The sequence below is a fragment of the Polypterus senegalus genome, chromosome 13, assembly GCF_016835505.1.
Source record: "Polypterus senegalus isolate Bchr_013 chromosome 13, ASM1683550v1, whole genome shotgun sequence".
Taxonomy (NCBI): Eukaryota; Metazoa; Chordata; class Cladistia; order Polypteriformes; family Polypteridae; genus Polypterus; species Polypterus senegalus.
In genome coordinates, this window is record NC_053166.1 from 622,354 (window position 1) to 644,542 (window position 22,189).

The 22,189-nt window shown below is 45.1% G+C and overlaps 1 protein-coding gene across 1 annotated transcript; it reads right to left on the reverse strand.

Moving 5' to 3' along the window:
- Positions 1-5,013: 5,013 nt before the first annotated feature.
- LOC120542541 (beta-1,4-galactosyltransferase galt-1-like) lies at positions 5,014-16,921 on the reverse strand. Its single transcript, XM_039775071.1, has 2 exons — positions 16,670-16,921; positions 5,014-6,343 (listed from the first exon to the last, which is right to left on the reverse strand). The coding sequence occupies exon 2, from the start codon at positions 6,274-6,276 to the stop codon at positions 5,080-5,082; it is 1,197 nt and encodes a 398-aa protein (XP_039631005.1). The 5' UTR covers positions 6,277-6,343; positions 16,670-16,921; the 3' UTR covers positions 5,014-5,079.
- Between the last annotated feature and the right edge of the window lie 5,268 nt (positions 16,922-22,189).

A 22,189-nucleotide genomic window follows, 5' to 3' on the forward strand; every position in this document is an offset into this window, starting at 1 on the left:
TACACAAATACACATCACCTGACGTGCTGAAATCCAATAAGCATTCAAGTTAATACAGCTTGGAGTTGGAATATACGCATAAAAATGATGATATGGTCAAAATACTCACTTGCCTAATTGTGCACACAGTGTATACGGATTGGGAAATTGAACAGTATGAACGTAAACCCATTTATTACACTTTGGATTGAGAACTTTCTTTTAAATCGTTCACAGACAGTTTAAAGTACAGGACACTTTTTTCAACAGTCATTCATTCAAACACAGGACGTCTGCAGGGGGCGTCTTATCGCCATTACTGTTTATTGTGTACACCGGCAGTTCTGCTGGCCAGCTGTGTTGTGGGGTACAAAATCTGTTAATTTTGCTCACGACAAAACAACAGATGAACTTCAATATACTGCAGGTCACTAGCATGGACAGTTAACATCAGAGACAGTCAGTTTTCCTGACTTGTACCAATATCAGTGCCATCTGTTTGAACTGCACGGGCATTCAGGAGACGCCTCACGCTGTATTGACGATTTTATCACCTGTGAAGGGAAAGGCACCAGGACTAGATTGGTTTACAGCTTGAGAAAGGATGACAGTTCAAGTTGTGCCCAATTTCTTTACAACCTGTGAACAGAAGGAGATGCCCTCTTGAGACAGGAGGTTGTTGAAACATTAGAAACTTTATTGTTTTAAAAAGAAAAAAAATAAACGAACATCCTCAAATAGATTAAAGTATCTGACTATCTGGTATTGACATATCTACCGATCACGTGTTGTAGAATAAACAGGTCTCGTCTAAAAGCGACGTCAGAAGGCGAACAGCAACGATGGAAGAGCAAACAAACAAAGACACGCGTGCCCAGTTTTCATCCGCTTGTCACTTAATAGCATTTTATGAACATCGATTGCTAAATCAATGCCGCCCTGGGACTTTTCATCCTTGACATCTCGTATTTCTTTCAGTAAGCTTGTAAGAGCCATTTGCTAGTTATTTCAGTTTTATTAAACATTTGTCTATACAGTATATTAGTGCCCAGTCTATAGGAGGGTGAATTGAATTGGTCTATTCTCACTATTTCGAGCCTCTTTGACTATAGCGGCAGTTCTCAAAATGTGAGGAGGGGGGCACAAAGTAACAGGGCGGCACGAAGATGTGGAAAAAAAAGGAAAACAAGAATCGAAAATATGAAAAATACATCTATTGAAACCAAAGCAAATGAACTTAAAGTACATTCCGATACTAGAGAAATAGATAAATGTCGATAAACGTTAATCAGGTATAATAAAACTTGTAGCGGTGTATCAGCAGAATAAAATTTATTAGGGTTTCAAAATAAACGTTTAGAACGGGGGCACAATTAAAACGGTTATGAAAATTCGAGTCGCAAATACTTGACAAATGCTGGAGTACACAAGTGACCCGAGACAGAACAGTGACCGCCGCTCCATCATCAAGTATGCCGACGACACCAGGCTCATAGGATGAAAACCACCATGTAAATCAGGTGGACTGGACAGTAAACTGGTCTCTCACTCCGAATGTAAAAAAGACAAAAGAAATGAGATTTGATTTTAAGAGATAGAAATCTGTATGTTCACCCATTGTAGTTCTGGGAGAGGAGGTAGAAATGGTGACTGAATAGAAATACTTAGGAACTTACCTAGATAACAGACTCAACCGGAATACATCCAACCATCCATTATCCAACCCGCAATATCCTAACTGCAGGGTCACGGGGGTCTGCTGGAGCCAATCCCAGCCAACACAGGGCGCAAGGCAGGACAAGCAGAATACAAATACAATAATTCTCTAAATGCAACCAGCGCTTATTTCTCCTCCATAAACTCAAACTATTTCAAGTAGACAAGGACCTCATGTTGTCCTTTCATCGCAGTCGGTCATCACTTTCATTGTTTGACAAACCAAAACTCAAAACGGCTCCAGCAGAATACGAAGTGTGCAGCTAAAGTTATTGGGGCTGATGGAGAGGATTTGACTGGCGTGTGTGTGTGTGTGTGTGTGTGTGTGTCTCAGAGGGCAGGTGACGTTCAAGAAACTGGAAATCTCAGCTGATGACAGACATCCATTACACGGAGAACTAAAGTTCAGTAAATCAGGACGGAGAGTCGCTTTGAAAACCCACACAAATCGCACCACAAACTCCTTTCTTCCTCCTCGTGCCAGACGACTTTTCAATAAGAAATAATTGGAAATAATGATTAAGGTTTTGATATATCCTGTAACCTTTTTTTTTGGTGTAAATACGTTGTAAGCTGGAGGGGTAATCGCACCCCAAGAGGACACAGACGCCCCTGGGAATACCCCTGAAACACAGTCTACCTTCACATTGCTCCTTACCCTTCTCACTTGCACTATAATGCGTAATAAAACCCTCACACGGTACTCCGCTTACTCACTCTATCTACACTCACCTGAAGGATTATTAGGAGCACCATACTAATACGGTGTTTGACCCCCTTTCGCCTTCAGAACTGCCTTAATTCTACGTGGCATTGATTCAACAAGGTGCTGAAAGCATTTTTAGAAATGTTGGCCCATATTGATAGGATAGCATCTTGCAGTTGATGGAGATTTGTGGGATGCACATCCAGGGCACGAAGCTCCCGTTCCACCACATCCCAAAGATGCTCTATTGGGTTGAGATCTGGTGACTGTGGGGGCCATTTTAGTACAGTGAACTCATTGTCATGTTCAAGAAACCAATTTGAAATGATTCGAGCTTTGTGACATGGTGCATTATCCTGCTGGAAGTAGCCATCAGAGGATGGGTACATGGTGGTCATGAAGGGATGGACATGGTCAGAAACAATGCTCAGGTAGCCCGTGGCATTTAAACGATGCCCAATTGGCACTAAGGGGCCTAAAGTGTGTCAAGAAAACATCCCCCACACCATTACACCACCACCACCACCAGCCTGCACAGTGGTAACAAGGCATGATGGATCCATGTTCTCAAATTCTGACTCTACCATTTGAATGTCTCAACAGAAATCGAGACTCATCAGACCAGGCGACATTTTTCCAGTCTTCAACTGTCCAATTTTGGTGAGCTCATGCAAATTGTAGCCTCTTGTTCCTATTTGTAGTGGAGATGAGTGGTACCCGGTGGGGTCTTCTGCTGTTGTAGCCCATCCGCCTCAAGGTTGTGCGTGTTGTGGCTTCACAAATGCTTTGCTGCATACCTCGGTTGTAACGTGTGGTTATTTCAGTCAAAGTTGCTCTTCTATCAGCTTGAATCAGTCGGCCCATTCATTCTCCTCTGAATAATCCTTTAGGTGAGTGTATATACACATATATACACACACACACACACACTTTTTTTTTTTTTTTAATTTGAACTGCATTTGTTTTAATTGGGAAAATGGTTCAAGGGGTTCTTTAGAGTAAGTGGGCAAAAATCATAGAGAAGAGGTCCGATACTTTAGTAAAATTTACTTATTCAATTATAACATATAAATACATATGAATAGTATAATGCAGTAACAATAGATTATAGAAACAAATATATGCTTACAGTAATATCAAAAGACCCAGAGCCATCATCCTAGACCAGTAGACTGAGGGAGCCCGCATGTCAGTCTCGTCAGAGGATCAACTTGTGTACCTGGTCCCAAATACCAGGCGGTGGGCACTTTCCCCACGGTTGAGCTTCCAAAGAAGCTGAGGGCGGAACCTTCCCTTATATGCTAATTGAGTGTCATTGCCCAAAAAGCGGCTTACGTGCAAGCAGTGCATACAGAAGTGATCAGTTTCAGTACACACCCTTCCACGGGACACGGTGTTGTTTTTCCTCTACTTGGCCTTGACCGAGACGGTGCCTAGTACCAGAAGACGCACAATAATAAGCGTTGCGTGCAAGGAGGCCCCTTGAAGTGAAAAACAACTCCTTACATAGCCTTGGCTGTATCTTTTGAACATTCCTGGCTATTTTCGAAAAACAAATCCTCACAGCTGGTTTTGCACTGAAGCGACCAACGCCCATCTGCACTCTTTATTCCCCCTCCGTCATCTTCCATTACAGCATTATCATCACTCTTTAATTGAATATTGTTTTTTTTATCAGTAGGTTGCTGCTGGAGTATGTGAATTTCCCCTTGGGGATTAATCAAGTATCTCTCTCTATAAAATATATATATATTAGATATACTCAGTCTGAATCATGATCCAATTGTATGGGTGGTTACCTGGCAACTACATGAGTTACCTGGTGGGGCAGCTTAAAGGGGTTTCGCCTGACGCCCGATCCCCGTGAGGGGATGCAGTGGAGTGTGTACACCAGATGAGCCTACAGTAAATAAGAGTGAAACACGCGTCGCATACTCTTTGCATTATTTGACAGTAAACTATGTAACACACACTATATATAATATATAGTGTGTGTTACATAGTTTACTGTCAAATAATGCAAAGAGTACGCACACATACACATATATAAAATATAATGTACTAAGCAGTTATAAACACAATATAAATCCATTATTTTCTAATTTGTGGGTCTAACCCTTAAGCAGTTGCAGCCTTTCATGATTCCGTGTTTGCCTGGCTGTCATTTTTAAATGGTCAGTAATCAGATAAAAACGAAGGGGGAGAAACTGCACAGAAAAAAAAAGGGCAAAATAGAACCAACAAAATAGAGTTAAGCATTTCAATCTCTAGCAAAAGCAGAAATATTTCAAAATGTCTTACAAATGTAACAATCATGCTTTTGTAATGTAGAATAAGAGAAGAGACAAATTCCAGGTAATTAATTGAGATCAGTGATTAGGAGTCTGGTTGAAGTAAACGCCTGAAGCCAGTGTGGGCCCCCAGGACCAACTTCAAGACCACCGGTTTAGAGTATTTACACCAAAAACCGGAAATCGGGGAGGGCAGAGGAGAGAAAAAAAAAAAACAAACCAAACTAAAGTGGAATCGGGCGTCAGCCTAGCAGTGTAAACACGCCACCCAAACAGATAATCGAGGAGCTAAAAGGAAGGAAGGAAGGAACGAACAGCAGCTGCTTAACTCCATTTATTAAGTAACAAATACAACAAGCAGTGACCGCGAGGCGCCAAGTGGAGGCTTCATTTCCACAAAGCGTGGGTTGGATTCCCAATTCCTCGCCGTAACTCACCTTTCTTCAGGACTTTTTTCACGTTCTCCAACAGGGAGAGATTGTAATAATCGAGCCTCTCATCCTCCTGAAGCCGCTGGAGCAAATCCCGGTTGTCGCACGTAAAGACTTCACCCCGCAGGTCCACCCACTTCCCGCGGTGCTCCAAGGCCGAATTGTCAGCTACCTGGACGATGACTTGGGGGTTCACAATCCCATAGAAGCCGCTCATCGTGAGGGGATTGGTCAGAAAGCTGAAAATGTCCCCTTCGGGGTATGCAGATCTGAGGGAGGACACGAGATCGCTCCAATTCTTAGAAGTGCTTGGCAGGAACAGTTTATCCAAACCGTGGACCACCACAAACCTGTTGGAGTACATGGTCCTGTAGAGGCAGTCGTTGAGCGCCACAACCAACTTTAAGTCAGGGAAGCCCTGCTGCAGCTTTGGGTAATCCCACTTGTTGGATGGGATGAGGAACGAATCTCCAGTCAGGTTGAAAACTTTCAGAAACCCTTCCCTGGAGTAGAAGTCCAGTACCTTCTGGATTTTGTGTGAGCAGCCATCTTTGTAAAGGATCACCTTCTCGGCCCCCAGCAGTCTGAACATCTCCAAAGACTGGACGAGCTCAGAGACGTTGTTGAAATTCTTGGAGAGAGTGGGAACGCAGACGGTGAGTCCGACCCGGGGCTGTGGGGGTCGGCGTCGCCTGGTGTTGAGGAGTTTCAGGGCGACTGCAGACGAGGGGTCCTCATGACTTCGACCCACCTTCACCCAGGTGAAGTTAGAAGAATCACACGGGTGCCTGCAGAGGAAGTGTGCCAGTCCATAACGCCATATGGGCAGAGAGTTGAAGGCGGATGGGCGGGCCTCAGTGGAACGCATTCCACTCCCACACCACACGTGGCATAAAAGTCGATCTCCTTCATTCAACCAGTGGTCACCATCCGCAAGTGCAATCAGTCGAATCGCAGCCCTGCCCTTCATCTGCCCGTTGAGGTTTTCTCGATCGTCGTAATACGATGAAAACAGCAGATACTTGGCGGGTTGCCTTTTTGCCCATATGAAGCTCGGCAGGTGCCATTCAGTTTGAAAGAAAATAATAAGAGTAAATAAAAAGGCAAGAACAAAAACCGCACAGAGCCGCCGCTGGAATGACGGCCGGGACATGTCGATCACCAGCACTATGCACCTTGCAGGGGTTTGCTTGACTGCTCCTTCACGGGGTCCATGGAGCCTGTAACATAAAATGAGGGAGAAGAAATTAACAGCAAGAAGAAAAAACGCCTCCACAGTAGGACCTTCCCTCACCATTTTGGGGATCATAACCGGTGGGCCCGTTTAAGTTCTCCATTGCCGAGACACCAGCAGGTCTGGGTGGTTTGCATCTTTAATCCACTTATCTAAAAAGATGGCTCCACGGGGTCCAGGACCGCTTCAACGGGCACCATATTGTTAAATTCAAAGTATTAACGTGCATATTGAGCCATAGACTCCATGAGAAGGACTTGACTGGGGGTCTAGAAAAGCATCAGGAGGTGGGAAAACAATCATCAGACAGTGAAGAACTTCGAGGTGGAATACGCAACACGGCCACAAAACACCAAGGCATCGCTAAACCCCAGTAAGTCGAGACTGGACGGCACCCACTGGGCAACTCCACGGAAATGGGGGAGCGCCAACCTACAAAATACACCCACTGGCCACTTTATTAGGTACACCTGATCAACTGCTTATTAACACAAATATCTCATCAGCCAATCACATGGTAGCAGCTCAATGCATTTCAGCCTGTAGATAATTTTCAAGACCACCTGCCGAGGTTCAAATGGTGGAAGAAAGGCAACTGAAGGGACTTTGAAGGTGGCCAGATGGACTGGTCAGAGTATTTCAGAAACTGCCGATCTGCTGGGATTTTCACACACAGCCACCTCTATGGTTTACAGAGAGTGGTCCGAAAAAGGGAAAATACCCAGTTGAGGGGCACATCTCTTATGCCAGAGGAGCCTGGCCAGACTGATCTGAGCTGATTGAAAGGCAACAAGAACTCAACTAAGCACTCGTTACAAGCGAGGTATGCAGAAGAGCAGCTCTGAACGCACAACATGTCGAACCTTAAAGCAGATGGGGGGCTACAGCAGCAGGAGACCACCACCCCGGGTGACAGCTAAGAACAGGCGACTGAGGCAACAAGTCACACGGACTTACCAAAAGTGGACAACAGAAGATTGGAAAAAATGTCACCTTGGCTGACGAATCTCGATTTGTGCTGCGACATTTGGGTGTTCGGGTCAGAATGTGTTACCAACAACATGAAAGCCTGGATCCCCCCTGCCTTGTATGAACGCTTCAAGCTGGTGTTGTAATGGGGGGGTATTTTCTTGTCGTACTTTGAGCTCCTTACTACCAACTGTGTATCGTTTAAATGCCCCAGCCTACCCGAGTGTTGTTGCTGACCATGTCCATCCCTTCATGACCACAGTGTGCCCACCTTCTGATAGCTCCTTCCAGCAGAATAACCCGCTTTGTCAAAGTGGTCAGATCATCTCCAACTGGTTTCTTAAACATGACAAGGAGTTCACTGGACTCAACTGGCCTCCACACAGCCACCAGGGGCCAAAAGTATAAATGGTGCGTATGCACAAAAATGTTGTGTACTCCCGTTTCCACACTCACATCGCGAAGTATAAAAACTAAACTTCGCGTCACGCCAACTCAAAAACTCAAACCCTGGCGTACGCAAGTTCTCAGCTCGGTCTTGCAAACTGGCAGCACCCAGCGTGAAAGCAGTGCTACTGTTCCAGTGTGGTTTCCCTTTCTTTTTTAGATCCATATCCCTGACGCGGCTTTATCAAATACACTGAAATTAATCATATATTGTTTATTAGTTTTAGGCATCTGATTACCGGATATATATTTCTCTTCTGGTCTGTTGTGCTTCCACTTCAAACCCGGTCATGTCACATCACCACCCTATATCTAGCCCTTTCACTTAGGTGGTGACATGACACCAATTGGGTTATGAGAGTGGAGCGGGGAATGCAGGAGTCCAAAGGAGGAATAGGAAACAAGAAAAGCGGCGTGGGGGTGTATGGGAGGCCACAGCCAGCGTGGGGACGGGTTTGGAAGCGGAGGAATAGGAATCGAGAAATGCCGTGTGGGCTGCGTGTGAGGGAAGAAGGACAAACTAGAAGAGAGAGAGAGAGAGAGAGAGAGAGAGAGAGAGAGAGAGAGAGAGAGAGAGAGAGAGAGAGAGAGAGAGAGAGAGAGAGAGAGAGAGAGAGAGAGAGAGAGAGAGAGAGATTATTGAGTGCAAACTGATCGCTTTCCAAAATTCTGAAACAGTCTTCATTCCCAGAATCTCTCTCCTTCCTTATGACACCAATCTCCCTTTTAAATTTAAACGCACACAATTCCCACTCAGACTCCCCTTCTCCATGACTATCAACAAGTCCCAAGGACAAACGTAGATTAATGCAAATCTTTGCAGACAACAACCAGTCTTCAGCCACGGTCACTTGCACGCGGCTTTTTCTAGGGTTAGATCTTTCGACTCATTATCTGTCGTCTCCAGCAAAACACCGATTCACAACTGCGTCCTTCAAGAAGTATTTCTCTCTTCTTGATTTCTGAATTCCTTTCTCACCGTTTTCTGTTCCTATTCTTACACCGCCGTATGCCGGCTAGTTATTACTACAAATACTACTACATTTTATTTATTAGTAGGCGCCTTTCTAAACACTCAAGGACACCAAATAGACAAAAACACAGATTATGAACAAAACTAAAAACACAAGAATTAAAATCAGAGCAATTGTAATCAAATATAAAAAGTTATCTTAAACAAAGGAGTTTAAGTTTAGATTTGAAAAGTGAAAATGATTCAATATTTCTAAGCTCAGATGGTAGCGAGTCCCAGAGCTGGGGAGCAGAACTACTGAATGCTGTGCCCCCCATAGTGGTAAGACGGACGAAGGGGACAGGCAAGTGGGTGGAGGAAGAGGATTGGAGGGTGTTGTGAAGGGAAATTTTGCATACAAGTTGATAAATATTTTGCATGTCTTTATTTAGGCAAAGCAAAGTAATTTTTTTATTGTTCTATTAGTGAGAAGCATTCATGTTTACAACAGACTGAGTCTCTTTGAATTTTACAGCAGGATTTGGTGGTGCCTGAAACAAGTTTGGCTAATGGTTAGGTAATCTATTTCTGGTGCCGCATCCGAGTGACAGCCTTTCCAGCAGCTCCGTATATGACTATCTTTTTATCTCTATTTTTCTCTATTTCACAGATCACTTCTACCACTTTCTTTTATGTGGAATGTGAATTTCCCCTTGGGATTAATAAAGTATCTATCTAATGTTTCTCTAAAGTCTTTCAACCCCCACAAGAAAGCCAAACTACTTAACTGCCAAGCTTTAACTCAACATACTATTTTGGTGGTGGTGGTGGAGGTTTAGGTGGCAGGTGTTCAGATGTTCTACCCCCCCATTGGTCTGAAGTATGGCTGTTTGGAATTGGCTTGTCTCAGAGGCCTTTAAGTACCATGACACCCTATTGGCTGTAGGGGTTGGACAGAACATCTATAAATCTGTTACTCAACCTCACCCTCTCTCTCACCCTCTCTCTCTCTCTCTTACTAAACTGATGAACTGAAAAGGACAACACAATGGAGAGGACAGCTCGGCAGCCATATTGAAACAGACATGTGGCTGAAAGCTGACCACAAATGAACTCGAGACATTTTTAAAGAACTTGTGTGCCACCTGAAACTACACATCATCATTTAATCAGGTTGTATGGTTGCCAATATTCAAATGTATTTTGCATATTATTATTTATGAATATTACCAATAATACATTGTTTAAATTGTAATTTAACTCTTGCTTGTCTTTTACTACACCTAATTGCCTGAGGTTATACATGTAGAAGGGAAGGCGGGCAGAAGTTACATCCTTCTATATAAAAGCGGCCGGGATTGTCCTCTTCACACAGGTGCAGAGTTTGACACACGGCCTGTCCATTTTGCAATGCATGATGGGATTTGTAGTTTCGTTTTTCCAGGTAAAAGATGATTTTCTACTGTGCAATATCTTCTTCTTCTTCTTCTTTCTTACTATATAAAAGCGGTCAGGATTGTCCGATTGTCCTTCCGTCCCGTGAGTGGAAAGCGTAGCGGTATTCTGCTTATCACAGACTTACTACTTGCGGTACGAAGCGACATGATGTGAGCAGAGTTCTGGTGCTCCCATCGTTCCCTTGCTTTTGTGCGCGATGCGCTGGAAAATTAGACAAAATGATGTCTCTGGAAATAATGTTGATGGAGTACAAATGCCTCACCGCGTAGTAAATATCAGGGGGGTTCAAAAGGGCGACCGCAATATAGAAAAAAAGTTTAAATTTCATCACAAAAATAACAGAAACTACGAGTATTAAAGTAATACCGCTCAAATGCAATATGACCAAAGTAATGAGTTTGTCTAAAATATCAAATTGATCTGCATATTGAACTGCCTTAAGAAGTGGTCAACTTAAAAGGCGGGTCAGCCTAGTATTATAATACAGGGTGAGGCAGAAAGGACGGACGTCTTTGAAATGGCTAGAGCTCACCACTAGGTGGAGTGACAGATGTGCGGTAGGGTGGCGTTAGGTTCGTGAAGTCTTAGCATTTTTTTATGTTCTTTTTAGTTGAAGCCAGGGAACCATGGACGATGGAACACCGCGTTTTTGCGTACGACTGTTTTGTCAAGATCAATCAATCTATTACCGCAGTTTAGTGTGAGTTTTGTTGCCATTTCATTATCCACAGATATAAAGCTGTTCCCACTCGTAACACTATCCTACGTTGGGTTAAAGTGCTTCGTACACGAGATACACTAATGAACAAAAGACCGCCGGGGGCTACACGAACGGCACGCATACCCTAAAATGTGGAAAGCGTACGAGTAGCCCTGCTGCGCAGTCCAAGTCGATCTGCTCGGAAGCATTCTTCTGAACTTGGCCTCAGTAATCGTTCAGGAGGGCGTATTCTGCATTTAGACCTGCATTTCCATCCCTACAAATTGTCAAATGCTATTTCAATATGAACTCAAATCTTTCAATAAATTTCTTTGTAAGAATTTTGTAAAAAACGTCCATCCTTTCTGCCTCACCCTGTACCTTATAAACAGTGGCAAGTCTGAGATTAGGCATTCCGAGAAAGGCTGCTTATTAATAATACAAAAGGGGAAAGTAGAGCAATATAATACTCTACCGAGACAAAACATAGGGGACGGGCGGGAATGGCAACATGGAGGAGGTCAGACAGATATGGAGGGGCGAGGTTATGGAGGGCCTTAAAAGTTGAATTGAATACGAAAAACTTAACTGGAAGCCAGTGAAGCTGCTACAAGACGGGAGTGATGTGGTGAATACGAGGGGGTTCTAGTAATGATGTGGGTGGGCAGCTGAATTCTGGACCAGTTGAAACTTACAAAGAGAGATCCAACTGTAACCATTGAACCTGGAGCTGGCAGCGGCCACTTGCTAACAATGTGCGTTTTTCATTAAATGGGAGGTCTTCCCCGTTATGTTTTTTCACGAAAATTACCTACAAATCGATCCACTTTACTCAAACTTCGTGCATCTGATCATTCCAGTACGTCAGTAGTTCTCAAACTGTGTGGTGGGGGGCGCGAAGAAAGAAAAGGGGGCACGAAGATGTGAAGAAAAAAAAAAAAGGAGGAATCAAAAATATGAAAAATCCATCTATTGAAACCAAAACAAATGAACTTAAACTACATTCGGATACTAGAAAAATAAATATAGAGTTAAATGTTGATAAAGTAGGTATAATAAAATATGCATCTATGAAATATCATTAATTAAAAAAAGAACAAATTAGTATTAGTGGGCTCCTTTCAAAAAAACGTTAGGGGGATGCGATTAAAACGGTTATGAAAACTCGGGTCGCAAATACGTAAAGGTTGAGAAGCTCTGCAGTACGTTATCGAGCGATTTGCTGGCTTTAGATCCCCAAACTTTACGTGGACTGGGAATATTATGGCAGCAAGACCCAGAGGCCTGCACAGCAGCGGTACCACCTGCCATCACCGGCCGCCCAGGGGAGCAACACGAGTGGTGTGGAAGAACCCACAAGGGTGGCACTTGGGCAGGTATCGCCGCTAGACTGAAGGCTAATCCACACAGACCAGCGCCTCCATCTATTCTGCTGTCTAACGTCCGCTCGCCAGAAAACAAAACGGACTGCCTAGGAGTGGATTTAACCACAAAATGTGAGGTGAAAGACTGTTGTGCATTCAACGTTACCAAGTCATGGCTGAACTCCACTGTTTCTGATGTTGGACGGGCTAACAAACTTTCGAGCAGATAGGATTCATGCTCTCAGTGGAAAATCTTGGTGAGGTGGTGTATGAAACACACACAAACAACAACTGGCACACAAATGTGTTGAGCCACTGCTCTGAGGAGTTAGAGTTTGACACTGAAATGCCGGCCATTCTACCTGCCAAGGGAATTTACAGCTGTTGGCATTACAGCCGTGTGCATCCCAAAGGCAGCGCTAGCCACACACTATATCAGTCCGTCAGTGCAAAGCAAACTGCAAACCCGGGCTGCGTTTATATAATTGCTGGAGATTTTAATCAAGCCAACCTAAAAATGTGCAGTCACATTTTTTATTAACATGTTGTCTTTGCAACCCGAGGAGTAAACGCGTTGGGCCGGGTTTACACAAACTTCAAACAGGCATTCAAGGCAACTCCCCACCCCGACCTTGGAAATTCGGACCATCTCTCCGTTATGTCAACTCCTGCATACAGACCACTGCTAACTAGCAGCAAACCGTCCACAACGCAGATACAAACCTGGCCAGAGGGAGCTCTTTCAGCACTCCAGGACTGTTTTGAATGCACGGACTGGATTGTGTTCCATCTCTCTATTATATATATATATATATATATATATATATATACACACATATATACATACACACACACACACACGGCACTTTTCCACTGCATAGTACGGCATGACACAGTTCAGCTCACTTTTGGGGGGTTTTCCACTGGGAACAGTACCTGGTCCTTTTTTTAGTACCACCTCAGCCGAGGTTCCAAGCGCGCCGAACCGTTACCAAAACGTGACGTGTAAACTCTGCTGGTCACTGATTGGCCGGAGAAAATCGTCATTACTGCGTCACTGAACTTGCAAAACGAGACACAACAGACCCGCTAGATTTTTAGCACAGCCAGCGAAAGTTCGGACGCACCATTTTGTTTTAACCAAAAATGGCTGTTTCGTGGTCTATTGAGGAAGTACAGGCGTTCTCTCGTTGGTAGCCGGATGGATGGGGCGACGCGGAATGAAAAAGTTTTTCAGGAGGTCGCTAAGCTCTTGGGCGCACACGGCTACCATCACAAACAGTGTAGGGACAAGTTTAAAAAAAATGAAGAGCGACTACAGGAGTAGGAGAAGAACACCATTCGTCGATATGCTCCATTGTTGTGTGTTTGTTTGTGGCGTTTACGATGATGTCACGGCAGTAGAGCGGAGCAACTATAACGACACGTGAATAATCCCGCCCACTCTAAAGCGGTACTAAACTGCAGTCGAAACGCAAACCGAACCAAGGTGAGCTGTACTATGCAGTGGAAAAGCGCGCATATATATATATATAGAGATATATCTATATATCTCTCTCTAGATAGATAGATAGATAAAAGAGAGAGAGATAGATACGTGAAAGGCACTATATGATTATATATATATCTCACACATACATACATACACACACACCTGTATATATCCATTTTACAACCCACTGAACCCGAACACAGGGGTCTGCTGGAGCCAATCCCAGCCAACACAGGGCACAAGGCAGAAACCAATCCCAGGCAGGGTGCCAACCCACCAGTCTCTCTATATCTACACACACACACCCCGAGTATACTTTATACATAAAATGTTTTTGCCAACATGGAAGTTGGCAAACACACAGATTTATGCATCTGGATATTTTTTGTGCATACGCATATTTCTGCTTTTGTCCGTACGCCATGTTTTAGTGTGAATTCTCCACACGGCCTGATGCAGGAGGCCCCAGATCTCAATCCCATAAAGCACCTTTGAATGTGCTGGAACAGGAGATTCGGCAAATCTGCAGCAACCGAGTGATGCCATCATCATGTCCATGTGGACCAAAATCCCAGAGGAAGGTTTCCAGCATCTTGTTGAATCTTTGCCATGAAAGAATTACGGCAGTTCTGAAGGCGAAAGGGGGTCCAACCAGGTACTAGCAAGGTGTACCTAATAAAGTGGCCACGACTGTATGTCAGTGTGTTATTCAACCAAATGACAATAATGATGTGCGTCTATAGGGCATCAAACACAAATGAACGGCCTAAACTAGCCGAGCAGGTAATCGATACGGGAATAATTGGGGTTGGGAACAGAGACGGGAAAAATGTAAGCACCACAATACATACTTGATGTTAAAAACATAAATACGGTAAACCAATGAGACAAACGGGACATCACGCGATCTTCACTTGACAGACGGCTCTTCCCTTCTAAGGCGACGTCCACACCTCCACATTTTCACTTGAAGATGCCCTCCCGGCTCGAGGCTGCGTGTCAAATGGACAGAAACGCAGACTCTAATCGCGCACCGATTGGCTCGTGGGTATCACGTGACCCTTCACCGATTGGACGCTTGCTCACCGCAAGCAAAGTGGCTGAGAAAATGTTGTTACTCGTGCGTTTCAATGACAAGTCCATCTCATCAGCAGTCCAAACAAAACACACAATCAACAGGATGGTCCAGATCTAATTATGCAGATCCAGATCGTCTGGATGACTGATTTATATGGAGACGATTCCAGTTCGGCGCGAAGACGATTCTATATGTCATCAGTTCGCACACTTCTCAATGGTCCAGGATTTTTCTGGTGATTTTCTATGTAATAAACTTAAGTTATAGCGTAATGAAAATTAATTAGATCGGGACCACCCTATACTTGTGTTTTTGCTAATGAATGTCAAGCATGGAGGAAACGTCCTCTTCTGTGCGCCAGCCCAACGCAGGCAAAAAGCGACACCAGTTACACCGTCAGTGGTTTTCATGCTGGCAGACGTACTTTGGTAGTCGATGTGAAAACGCCAACCGGAGATTTTATTCACTTCAAAAGAAAAGTGGAAAGGTGGACGGAGCGCAAGAAGGTCTTAGTTGCTGCCCAGCTTTAAACCTCCCAAATGACTGACCCTCAATTCTGGTCACAGCCTGTTTAAGACCCCCACAGGTCCCACCAATTGACTTTGACAGTTGAACTTGCTTAAATTATGGAAAGTGCGCAGACACCCAGTCGTTTCATGCCACACGAAAGATCTCGCTATCTACCTTGGCGTGCAGACGGCGAGTATTAAAATCCCGACGTGGTGTGCAAACAGTGCACCGTTAACCCAAGAGGTGGGCTGCTCCTTGGCAATTTCATTGTGTGACTACTGGATTAGCAAGCCCCCCTTGTGGTCTCCCTGCTGGTGCTCGGGTTTCCTTCCATTGTCTAAAGATAGACAGGTTAAGTGCATTGGCAAACCTAAATTGGCCTGGGTGTGTGTGTGTACACCCCATGATGAACTGGTGTCCAGTCCAGGCTTGTGTCCTATGCTAGCTAGGAGGGGCTCCAGCACACACTCCAAACAATTAAACCCCATTCTGGCATTGCTAGGTTAGAAAACGACTGACGGACCACCCATCCTTTTTCCAAACCCGTCATTCCAGAGCAGGGTCCCGGGAGACACCAATGAGCTACAACATCACAAGCGCCAATGGCCAACGACGAGAACCCTCTTAGCAAATGGCGCTCCCACAATGGAGCTGAAGAGCGGCGTGCATCAAACAACGTAATTGTAAACGGTGAAAACGGACACCCTGTCATTCAAGTACTGATTTTGAGCAAGTTTAACATAAAAAGGTGGATAAAGACAGTTGTGTTAACGAGGGATACGAGAATTACTTGAAAAACCGACGTAATATCAAACAAGAACAGTTTAAGTTGTATTCACTTAAATTTAATAAACAACCCCGGTCGTTCATTTTTGATTAGAATAGCAGCCCATCAGCGGATGCCGCCAACGTCCTCCTCCTCCTCCTTCGCTTCTGCAATGGACAACGTGCGTTACTCTCGGAGGACATTCGAATTTATCCAAGGACTAAAAGCTAGGACGACCACCGGCTCCACTGCGATATAAGGGGGGTCGCTCTTTCTCGCCAATAGGTAAATGAACGGAGTATTTGATTTCTGTACATGTACCCTATACTGATCCCTGGTGGGGAGTGGTCTTTCAGCAGGACCTTTGAGGTGCACTGCGCGGGGTCAGCAGTTGTGGGGAGACCCTGAAGCAGTTTTCGGATTAAGGGTCTTGGCCCGTCCGTTATTTGAGGGTCAATATTTAACCCTCCATGTGTTCAACACTTTAAGGGGATTTTCACTGGTCAGTTTCAGGACCCTAAACCGCACAGAAAAAAAAACAAACAAAAAATCACCCTCGGACACCTTCAACCTTACCTTTGAAAAGCGGCCAGCCACCTGCGGGCCAAACGAAATGAAGAGATGCGCCTCACGCACCATCATAGCGGACTTTTGTAGTTTCTTCCGACCGCTGGTGCGGCCTCGAAAATTACACTTTAAACAAAAACTTAGAAAAGATTCCGAGTGCGTCAACCATGAATTAAACTCGGCAATCAGCCATTGCAGATTTGAAGCGCACCAGACGGGCGGCAGCTTTAATTTGTTAGAATCGCAGATCTACACACCTGCAAAGAAACCGCCTCACCGTGCCGTGCGTGATTGGGCGAGGAGACTCAAAGACCCCTTTAGCTCCGCCTCCTCCTCTTACTCGTTCTCTTCCACCTCGGTTTTCTGAATTCAGAAGAATTCTTTTAATGACGGTTAAGTGGAGCGGCCAAAAGCTGCCCGAGTTAAACTGCTTCACACTGAGCCTGCGTCCCCCGGGTTCCCTCGTTACTCGCTTGCCAAAGCATTCAAACGCTGCTAGTCCTGCGCTTACGTGCTGCTTCACCCACGGGGCCATATTTATTGGTCTCCTGAATACTTCTGCATCTCCCGCTCGTGACAAGTAACGGCCGATCTATTTATTATATAGCACCTTTCATATCTATCTATGTATCTATTATGTAGTGCCTTTCTATACAGTATCTATCTATCTATTGTGAGAGCGCGTCCGAACACCATCAGGCTAACACCGGCACTTTGTCCAAAGCCACGTTTATTAAAGAATTCCCGAACAACACACAGTGCCCCCAATCACCCTCCACAGGCCTCTCTCTTCCTGTCAGTGGGCCGCCTTTCCTGCAGCCACTGGAGCTTTGTCCTGCTCCAGCTCTTGACTCTAGCTGTCTGATTGGAGTGAGGTGGCCCCTTCAATTTCCACCCGGATGTGCTCCAGGTGCCTGATGAGACTCTTTCAGCAGCACTCCCTGGTGTGGCAGAAGTGCTGCCCTTGCACCTGAAGCACTCCTGGTGTCACTGGAAGGATCTTCCCCCACCTTCCCATGTTTGGCGGAAGTGTTGCTCTCCCAGGCTTCACGATGCTCGGGGCGCCCCCTGCCAGTGGCCACGGGCTCCATTGGGCTTGAGCCTCCTTGCTCCATCCCCGTGCCCCATGGTCTCCTCAACATCCAGGGCGGTTCCCCCTCATGGCCCAGGGGACATAAAGACCATCTCCCAGTCCTTCCAGGCATCCCAGCTGGGTCTGACCCCCAGCCTCCTGTGACACTATCTATCTATCTATCTATCTATCTATCTATCTATCTATCTATCTATCTATCTATCTATCTATCATATAGCGTCTTTCATATCTATCTATCTATCTATCTATCTATCTATCTATTATATAGTGCCTTTCATATCTATCTATCTATCTATCTATCTATCTATCTATCTATCTATCTATCATATAGTGCCTTTCACATCTATCTATCTATCTATCTATCTATCTATCTATCTATCTATCTATCTATTATATAGCACCTTTCATATCTATCTATCTATCTATTATATAGTGCCTTTCATATCTATCTATCTATCATATAGTGCCTTTCATATCTATCTATCTATCCTTTCTGTCTGTGGAATCTGTTGATTACTCTGGTCTGGGTGGGCGTGGTTGTTGGTCGCAGGTCCACTCCGTTCGTTTGGGTTTCTGTGAGTATTTCTCATTTTCTTTTTCTATCTTTCTTTACTATCAGTTTCATGTATAAAGTTTTTTTTACTGAGTTGCCATTTATTTGAAAGTGTATTGTTTATTGTCAGTGGTTGTTGTAATAGTCGGACGCGGCTGCAGCTTGCCGCCATGGGCGCGTCCCGAGCAAGGCCTCCAGGGCTTAACCCGCGACATTTTGAACACCTTTCCAGAAAAAACGGAATTAAGGTGGTTGTGGACCCGATGGTCTCTGTTGAGGCGTGTGTTGTTGAGGTGGCAAAAAGAGTTGGCTGTAAGAATGTGAAGTCAGCTTCCCGCATGAACAAAACTGTTGTAGTGTTTTTGAGCAACGAAGCTATGGTGCATACTCTATTGCAGGAGGGCCTGGTGATAAACGGCTCGCTAGTCCCGGTGCTGCCTTTATCGACTCCTGCTAAACGAGTTATCATTTCAAATGTACCACCTTTTTTGAAAAATGAGGTTTCACTTAGTGAACTTCGCAGATATGATGAAGTAATATCGGACTTAGTAATGATACCGCTTGGCTGCCGTTCTCCAGATTTGAAGCATGTCGTGTCTTTCCGGAGACAGATGTACATGGTATTAAATAACTCGCGCGAAGAGCTTGATGTAGCCCTAAAATTTAAAGTAGAGGGTTATGAATATATTGTTTTTATCTCTACAGAACTGATGAAATGCTTTAGGTGTGGTCAGACAGGTCACAAAGCGAGTCAGTGTAAGTGGGGTGAGATGACAATCAGCTCGGATATACCGGGACCGTCTGGTGAACACAGAGAGCCCCGTAATAGCACTTCGGACAATGAAGAGAATGAGTCGGTGATTAGTGACTCAGAAATGGAAGATCAGAGTTATGATTCTGAGGAAGAGGCTGAAGATCAGGGTGAAATAACAGTGGTACAAAGTATCACAGCAGGCCCGGCACATGAAGCAGGTGAGCCGGAAGTATCCAGCGGAGAGCCTGCGATAGGAAAAGATCAGATGGCTGATACGGACGAAGCGAAAACTGCCGGGCAGATTTGTGGAATAACTGAGAATAAGAAGGCTGAAGTCGGCCATGAAGAAGAGGAGAAGGAACTATCTAAAGTAGCACCAGGGGCTAAATGTTGTAAAGATGAGTCTGCTGCGCATCTCCACAAGACACCCGCCGAAAGTACTGCCGCTCCGGAGACGAGCTCGAACGCCGCGTCTTCTCAAGGGAGGGCGGAGGAGAGCGCGCTGGCTGTGCAGTCTTTGACTGATGAAGTTACGCATGAGACGGGGGCCGATGGAGAAATGATCGTGGAAGATGGAAACAGTGAATACGGTTATGTTAAGCAGGTAACCAGAAAAAGAAAAGAGCAAACAACCAGTGGTGGACGCGCCAAGAAGAGCACGAAGACTGAAAGTGCAGAGGCCGCCGCTAGTGATCAGCAGCAGACAGACGGCACTGAAATCAAAGTGAGAGAGGAAGGAGGGGAGGACGGCAATGAATCCGACCCGTCGATAAGAGTTGATCTGTCATCTCACTCGAGCTTACGCGAGGCTTACAGCACAGAAAGCATTTTGCGCTTTTTAGAGTTTTTAGAAGGGAAGCGGGGGGTCAGTATAGTCGAACACTTTCCTGATCTCCATCAGTTTCTAAGCTCGGCGAAGCAAGTGCGGCGGCGGGCTGCTGAATTAGGTATGACCTCCAAAGAGAGAGTCCGATTAAAGAACATTATCAGCAAAGTGAAACGTTCCCTAGAAGCGCAATCATGATGGCGTTTTTAAAGCGATTCCCCGTTTCTTGGGTTAATGTAGTGTTGTTGACCGCCACCTTATTTTCTTTTACAATGCCTGTTTATTCCCTGTGCTCTTTCAATATAAACGGCTGCAGAGAGATAGTAAAAAGAACGGCGCTATTTGAGCACTTAGCGCAAAAAAGAATTAACGTGGCCTTCCTTCAGGAGACCCATACTGACGAGGCTAATCAGTCTGACTGGCACAGAGAGTGGCCAGGGGTGGCACATCTTAGTCATGGCTCAAACCTCAGTGCAGGTGTTGCCATCCTATTTTCTAAAAGTTTTGTACCTGACAGTGCGGTTTGTATTGAGCTAATCCTGGGGAGGCTGCTGAAGGTAGAAACACAGCTGGGGGAGAAGAAGTGGCTGTTTGTTAACGTGTACACCCAAAATGTGGGGACTGAGAGAACTCACTGCTTCTCAGTTTTAAATGATCTCCTGGGGACATTTGACGATGATGAGCTGGGGACATGTGACGATGATGAGCTGGGGACATGTGACGATGATGAGCTGAGGACATGTGACGATGATGAGCTGGTGTTTGTTGGGGGCGACTTTAACTGCACAGAAAATGCGCAGCTGGACAGGAATGGGCTAGAACCGCACCCGGGGTCCGTCCAATCACTGAGGTCTGTGGTCACCAATAATAATCTCCTTGATATTTGAAGGGATTTTCATCCGGGGGTCCGGCAGTATACGTGGGTGAAGGGCTCAGCTGGGCTGCTGTCTATGGCTCGACTTGACAGAATTTACATCCAGAAACATCACAGGAACCTCATAGCTAACTGCTCCATTCTTCCAACTAGTTTATCTGATCACTGTCTTGTTTCCCTTCAAATCTCTTTTCTCTCTGCTCCTTCTGTTAAATCCTACTGGCACTTTAATAATAATCTACTGAAAGACCCCCACTTCATCAACTGTTTCAAATACTTCTGGACACAATGGAGATACAAAAAGAAGACCTTCTCTTCACTGAGGCAATGGTGGGATTGCTCAAAAACTGAGATGCGCGTATTGTGTCAAGCAGACCACCAGGAATGTGAATGCGGCCATTTCTGAACTGGAGAAGGATATTGAGGAACTTCATTCAGTTTTATGTAATAACTTTGACGGCAGCACTTTTGAGTCCCTCAAAACTAAGAAACAATTATTGATGGACCTTATAGACAAGAGAGTCAACGGCCACTCGTCCGCTCGAGAATGCAGTCGCTCACCCAGATGGACGCTCCCACACAATTTTTTAAACTGGAAAAACAATTGGCCAAAGTAAGACCATCAACTGTTTAAAAATGACAAAGGTCAAACCTGCTGGAGCCTGAAGCCCTTCGATCCTGGGCACACCAGTTTTACCAGCGACTGTTTTCTGCGGACATTGAAGAGGTACCTTTAGAGTCGTCAGTTTTCTCCAGGACTTACCTCAGGTTCCAGATGGAGAGAAGACTTCATGGAAACTACGATCTCTCTAGATGAGTTGACCACAGCGTTGAATGGGCTGAACATTGGGAAGTCCCAGGAATTGACGGTTTGCCTGTTGAGTTTTTAAAGCTTTTGGTGTCACCTTGGCTGATCTGGCAGAGGTTTTCTGTGAAAGTCTGCGAGTGGGTGAACTGCCCCTTTCCTGTCGCAGGGCGGTTATCACACTACTCCCAAAGAAAGGAGACCTCACGGAGCTAAAGAACTGGGCCCAGTAAGCCTGCTGTGTGCGGATTACAAAATCTTCTCCAAGGCCCTGGCTAACCGGTTAGGAAGAGTCATGGCGTGTATCGTGAACCCCGAGCAGACATACTGTGTCCCCAACAGGTGCATTCTGGACAACATCTTCCTGGTTCGGGATGTGATTGATGCTGCCAGGCTCTTTGGGTTTGATGCTGGTCTTTTATCACTGGATCAGGAGAAGGCGTTTGACAGGGTGGACCACAATTACCTTTTAGCAGTGCTGAAGGCCTTTGGCTTTGGACCTTCATTCATTAAACACATTGGACTTTTATATCACAACGTGTTTAGTGTCGTGAAACTCAATGGAACACTAACCGCCCCCTTCAAGGTTACCAGAGGGATACGTCAGGGCTGCTCTCTGTCCGG